The 6,910-nt window shown below is 41.5% G+C and overlaps 1 protein-coding gene across 1 annotated transcript; it reads right to left on the bottom strand.

Moving 5' to 3' along the window:
- Positions 1-266: 266 nt before the first annotated feature.
- LOC140578378 (uncharacterized) lies at positions 267-6,547 on the bottom strand. The gene is made up of 4 exons (XM_072698977.1): positions 5,861-6,547; positions 5,460-5,501; positions 970-3,636; positions 267-296 (listed from the first exon to the last, which is right to left on the bottom strand). Exons 3-4 carry the CDS (start codon positions 3,634-3,636, stop codon positions 267-269), a joined length of 2,697 nt encoding a protein of 898 aa, XP_072555078.1. The 5' UTR covers positions 5,460-5,501; positions 5,861-6,547.
- Between the last annotated feature and the right edge of the window lie 363 nt (positions 6,548-6,910).

Raw genomic sequence — 6,910 nt, 5'->3', positions numbered from 1 at the left:
TGCATGTATGTCACTTACATCACCAGGCACTTCAGTTTTCTGCAGGGGATTAATCCAGTCATCATTGAACTGCACATTGCTATAAAATTTGTTATTCTCTGTAAGATACACCAAAGCCTTCTTTATTTTTTCTGGATGCACAAATTCATATTTGTAATGCCCTTTGTAAGTTAACTTCCGCTTCAACTTCACACGGATCATAAGGTCATCATTATTCACTCTTGGTAAAGATTCAGCTACATTCGAAATGCTTGACGGGACACAAGTCACAGGACCATGAACACCATTTTGTCCACCTTTTGGCAAAGACACAATTCTCATAAAAGGAATATGAATACCAATCAGATGTTGTTCCAGAGTATTTAGACACTGCAACTCAGGAGGAACTGGGTCTAGAGCTAGACAGTTTCCAACGCTCTCTGCTGGCATTTTCCCATCAAGAATCTTTCTATGACATGTGTGACAAATCCATAATGAACCTGTAGGGCCCAACAGACTGCTACAATCATCAGAACAAGTATCTATACATTTGTGTAAGTATGTGTCAGTTATGCACTGCATTGCCAGTAATGCAACTCCTTGTGATTTTTTTAGGTATTCATCTTTTCTGCATATCACAACTTGGTATTTAAACAACATTCGATGACAAACTGAGCAAATGTATACAGGGCCTGTATTTATTTTCTCTCCAAATTGTTCGATCACATACGCAATATCTGTTCTTTTATCCTTCTGCTTAGTTCGTTTCTCAACATTTCTCTTTTTTACTGCAGTAGCAAAATCGCTGTTTGTTTTGTATTTATCAACACTTAACTGCTTCGCACGTTGCTGGTGTTCAATGTCTGTGGCATATTTACTTACACTTGACTGCTTCGCACGTTGCTGGTGTTCAATGTCTGTGGCATATTTACTTACACTTGACTGCTTCGCACGTTGCTGGTGTTCAATGTCTGTGGCATATTTACTTACACTTGACTGCTTCACACGTTGCTGGTGTTCAACATTTGTGGCATATTTCCTAACACTTGACTGCTTCACACATTGCTGGTGTTCAACATTTGTGGCATATTTCCTAACACTCGACTGCTTCACACGTTGCTGGTGTTCAACGTCTGTCGCATACTTGCTCACACTCAACTGCTTTACACGTTGCTGGTGTCTATCATCTGTTGCATATTTGCTCACACTTGACTGCTGTACATATTTGCGGTGCCCCATATCTGTTGCATACTTACTTATACTTGACTGTTTAACATGTTCTCTGTACACTTCATCCTCACGGTAGCGCTTTATGCTTCTCTCAAGTTGTTCCTCCTTGTACACCATACTTACTTCATACCGTCTTTTTTCTCGTTCAAGTTTTCGTCGACTTGATGCCATTTCAGATGGTGTGTTATCGATTTCAGAGCATTGTGTTGCACAACCCTCAGTGTCATGCCCTTTCACACAAATTACAACCTCATAATGTGACTCATTACAATGTTTCAGGTATATACCTCTCTGATCAGAACCAATACATGTGGAGTACTTCAACCATTTGTTGTCAGAGTATGTGAAAATATCCACACCAAGCAGATCAGCGGCAGCTTGAATCTCTACCTCAGATGCCCAAGTACCAACATATTTCATCCGTGATGCAGTGACATACTCAGTGACAGAAGAGTGACCATCTCTAAGACAAGCAACATACCTGGATTCATTTCTTAGTATGTGAGCAACAATAGCACACCTAATTTTCCTGTGTTCTTTCTCATTTCCAGTAATAGCAAAAGCCAGAGATCTGAAAAAGCAGTTGCCATCACCAGTGATTGGCACCATTCTGCAAGGATCACCCATTGGAAACTCTGCATCCATGTTTACATGGCCATGATCAATGTACACCACACCAAGCTTACAGGAAAGCCTTCTTTGCTGCTGGATTGTCAAAGGACTGAACAGAAACTGCTCACTGCGTAGCTCACTGATAAAAACTACATCACCTTCATTGTTCACACGGACATCAACCTCAGGGTCTGTACCATGTGTCACATTTGGCCTTACCACACCATATTGGCTGTCTGACATTCTGGCAAACTGCTGGACTCTGGTCACTGAGGAGTTGTCGTCTGGATGGTCTGATATGTTGGTACGCTGGTTGACACTGGTGACTGAGGACTTACCGTCTGGATGGCCTGACATGCTGGTAAGCTGGTTGACGCTGGTGGCTGGGCAGTTGCCATCTGGATGCTGGTGCAGGATGCTTCGACTAGTCACACTCACAGCTGTAATCTCAAACTGTTCCCCTGTTGCATCTAAAGATAGTCCTAGGGTATCCACATGGTCTAGCAAAGAATCTATGGTAGAGTGGCACACCAATATACTTCTGCCTGATGCGTCGCTTGCTCCATCTCCTCGTCGGGAATGGGAGTCGATCACCACATACCATGACCCTTGCTTAATGATGGCACATGTATTTACTTTAAGAGTAAAAAGACACGCATCATACTGTGAGAATACTCTTCTTACCGCTGCATCAGCTGACATGAAAATGTCACCCATATCTCCATATTCACTGACACCAAACAAGCCAACAAACATGTCATCATGGTAGTTTATTTCATATTTATCACCATTCAATGTGTACTCTGTTGGTAGATCTCTAACTAACAGATACCCAGAAGCATCTCCAATTCTCCTAGCATCTCTGATGGTAGTGTAGAGGTCATCTCCTTTCAGCAGCACTTGATCAATGTCTGTGACTGACCAGGTTAAAACATTCTTTACCTTACACGTTACTATAGCAATCAAACTATTAGCAACACATTGCTTGTTACTGTTGACTCCAAATCGTGGGTGTCCTTGATGGAATGAGCCTCTCACTGCACGTGCCTGAGGAAAATGAGGAGATACACAGATAGTTACAGGGTTCACATGCTGTTGTTGATCCACGGTTGGGTAATAGTTTGGCACTGCCAGGGTATTTCTCAGTTCAAGTTCACTTTCAAGTTCTGTTTCAAGTTCTGTTTCAAGTTTTGTTTCAAGTTTTGTTTCAAGTTCGCATGCTGGTTCACATTCTGGTTCACTTTTGGGGTCAGTCCACTTTGCAGCCTTTCTTTTATGAGGGGGCTGCAGTACCTCGTCCGTCCTTGCCTTATCTTTATCAAGAAAAGGCATACAGAACTCGTCGACGGTCCTACAAATGGCACCCAGGGCGGGAACCCGGTGGTCATGGCTCGTCGGAAAAGTCACAGTCATCGCCGTTTTGGTATTCCGAGAGGGGGGGAACGGGTTAACCCCGTCATCAGTCATAGCCATGACGGACACAGGCCGCTGCTGTGCGGCCTGCTCAGGTTGTTGGTCGTGGCTCGTCAGGAAAGTCACAGTCATCGCCGTTTTGGTATTCCGAGAGGGGGGAAACGGGTTAACCCCGTCATCAGTCATAGCCACGACATGGACGGCAGCAGCAGCGGGGTCAGTCCGTTGGTTGTGGCTCGTCCGATTAGTCACAGTCATCGCCGTTTTGGTATTCCGAGAGGGGGGAAACGGGTTAACCCCGTCATCAGTCATAGCCACATCAAAACTATCAGGAGCTCGCTGCCGGTCCAACAGCCTCTTCTTCGCTGCTGCGGAACGCCGGGAAGCCTTTGTGCGAGGCATCTGCAGATGAACGGGGGGGGGGGGGGAGAAGCACACCTGCTTGCAACTGTACTTTGCACTGATGTTGTCACAAAGCCATCAAATGTGTATACATAGTGCACATCAATCAGGAGCAGTTCCACTAACAGCTTTCTCACCACTTACAGTAAGTCAGTGATGCAGCTGACTCAGCAACTGTCTGGAAGTTACACAACCTACAAACTGAATTTTAACCATTACACTCATTATCCTAAAATAAATATGCCTCATGACTTATGTTTTTTTTTTAATCAGACAAAACACTTACCTGTCACATCTGCATTACACACAAAAGTTTCACCTCAACACTAACTGACCCACGTTTGTGATATGTACACTGTGTGCAGAATTAGGCATGTACTTTATTTGTATCTTGTCGACCAATGTTTTCAGTCCAGATGAACCTAAAACAGAATGTTTAAAAATGGCAAAATGTTTGGTTTTTGATCTGAGTACTTTGTTTTGATAACAGGAAAACATACTTTCCTATGCAGAATGAAGCATGTTTATGATTACTGAAATGGGCCAGAAAAGCACCTTGCAGACAGAAGAAAATCAAAATATTAAAGTGCCAGTCGAAATAACCAAACCTGCTAAACATTCAAAACATAATTATTGTACAATTGATTGTTTTGTGGGCAACACACAAAGAGGATGGAAGCAGCATATAGCGAGGCAACAAAATAACTGCCAAAGTTATGTGTTCAATTAAAAAGAAGACTTTAGAATCAAATGCCACCACTTTTAACAACTGCAATCTGAACGCTCTGGAAGCACTTTGTAGTGTGTTACATGAAATCACTAGGATCAGAATTGCTGTAATATAAGCTCTACGCAATAAAGGTATGCAAGCTAAAAAGTCAAGAATGCACACAGACATGTCAAGAATGATTTTATAAAGGTTTTGTGAAAAAAATCAGATGAGGTGAGAGTGACTCTTGTAGCAGATGGATAGGTCCATGGATGGTCATCTTCTTCGAGCACCCACAGGGCAGTGGAGAAGTGATGGTGTGGGCTGCAGTTATCAGTGATGAACTTGTTGGCTCTTTCAGACTTCCAGGTGGTATAAAATTAACTACTGCCAATTTCTAGAGGAAATTTCAGCAGCTTTCAAAAATGTTATGACATGCATGCAGAACACTGCCCCTTCCTATGATATTCATGCACAACAGTGCCTGTCTCCTTGATATGCATGCAAGACAGTGCCCCTTCCCATGCATCAAAGTATTCCATAGATTAGACAAAAAAGGTCACTGACTTATGACCAGGCTGTCATCATCGCCTGACTCAACGCCCATTAAGAGCTACACAGCCCGAGTGAAGTATGAGATTTACCAAGCAAGCAGGACACTTCTCAGATCAGCATCTGGGACACGGTCCTAGCTGACGTGGCTAATATAAGACAGGATCAAAACAAAGACTTCGGTGGTTCAATGGCAAACAGGCTGATGATGGTCATTCAGAATAAAGGTGACGATACAGGACAATAAACTTGGTGACGTTCGTTGTTCCTTATATAGACTTCAGACAATTTCATTATTATTTCTGTTGATAGTTAAGTGAAAAAAATCCACTTAGTTTCTGATTGCTTGATAATTGTGCCCACAGAAGTGCTTTTCTTTTATTTTCCTTTGTGAAACTATAATGTAACATTTTCTCTAAGTACATTTACTTAGAGCAAAAGAAAAACTTCAGAATGTATAATTCTGCCCAACTGTTGGCAAGAAATATCTCCGGAAATATTACTTGCCTAATTCTGCACACAGTGTATGTCAGTGTATGTTGTCTAAGTACACAAAGCATACCGTATATCACTTTCTCCTCAAGGGTGGCAGTCCAGCACAACTCTGCAGAGAAAAGTGACACACAAGTTTCATTTCATAAACATTTGCCAACAGTCACCTTCATTGAAAACACCATGTAAAGTTGATATACCTTTCAATGTTATTCAACTTAAGAAAACCTCAAACACGATTGCTGATAGACATCACCCTAAAAATATTTACTTTTGATTCCTGTGATATCACAGCCCTTCAGTCTACAAAGACAACATGCATCAGTTAATGATTGACAGGTGCATTTGTACATACATTTCATTAGTATATGCAGCTGCATGATAAACTTCCCATAAACGTACAGACAGATTTTGCACTGTACCATTCTTAGTAGTGCAATGGCACAAAGACAATACTACATATATTCTTACCTCTTGCAACGCGAGCAGCAAAATCTAAAACACAAGCCTTGCTATAGCGGAGACCTGGAAGCGGTCACGTACGGCAGACAATCAGAACCGTAAAAACAAGTCCCCCTTTCGGCGAATGTCTACTGAGCGTAAAGAAAATGTCTGCCGCGAAAACAAAATGTCCGCCACAGAAAGGCGTCTTCGCCGCTATGCCGAATTAATGCTTTACCAGCTTATCCTTTTATAAAGTTAGTTGTTTAATCTAAATTAATATTCCACAGACTTAACTCTTAAAGCATATAGCAGCAAACCTTTAACATACAACTAAAAACACCTTCGGCTGACAATCACTTGTTGTAAACAATAACTACTAATCGAATTTTAATAACACAGAAGGATTTCAAACATCGCCAGGCTGTTTCAGAATACTTCGTTTTTGCTTAACTCGATAACATGTGTTATTGTAGGGAGTCCGGGCTAAATGTTAGTAGTTTCGGTTGCAAACCTACAATCGATTTGTACGACAGACACGCGTATTTAATAAATGCTTCCCAGCGATTATTAATTGCTTTTATAAAACCAAGACCGAACTGAGAATACTAAAAAAAAACCTTAGCACATCTTAAACCATCTAAAAACAGAAAACAGCAAATCGTCAACAAACAACAATTTAAACAACAATTAAAAAGATGTGTCGTCAGACAATATTACATATATTCTTACCTCTTGCAACGCTAGCAGCAAAATCAAAAAGACAAGCCTTGCTATGGCGGGGGGAAGCGGTCACGTACGGCAGCCAATCAGAACCCTAAAAACACATCCCCCTGTCGGCGAATGTCTATACTGAGCTTAAACAAAATGTCCGCCTCAGAAAGGCGTCTTCGCCGCTATGCCGAATTAATGCTTAACCAGCTTATCCCTTTATGAAGTTAGTTTAGTCTAAATTAATAAATTCCACAGACTTAGCTCTTAAAGCATATAGCAGCAAACCTTTAACATACAACTAAAAACACCTTCGGCTGACAAAGAGCATATGATAACCCAATTAAAAAAGTAATAAAGTACAAATCC

Source organism: Paramormyrops kingsleyae, chromosome 14, assembly GCF_048594095.1.
Source record: "Paramormyrops kingsleyae isolate MSU_618 chromosome 14, PKINGS_0.4, whole genome shotgun sequence".
In the NCBI taxonomy this organism is placed as follows: domain Eukaryota; kingdom Metazoa; phylum Chordata; class Actinopteri; order Osteoglossiformes; family Mormyridae; genus Paramormyrops; species Paramormyrops kingsleyae.
This window is presented reverse-complemented; position numbering and strand designations above follow the sequence as displayed.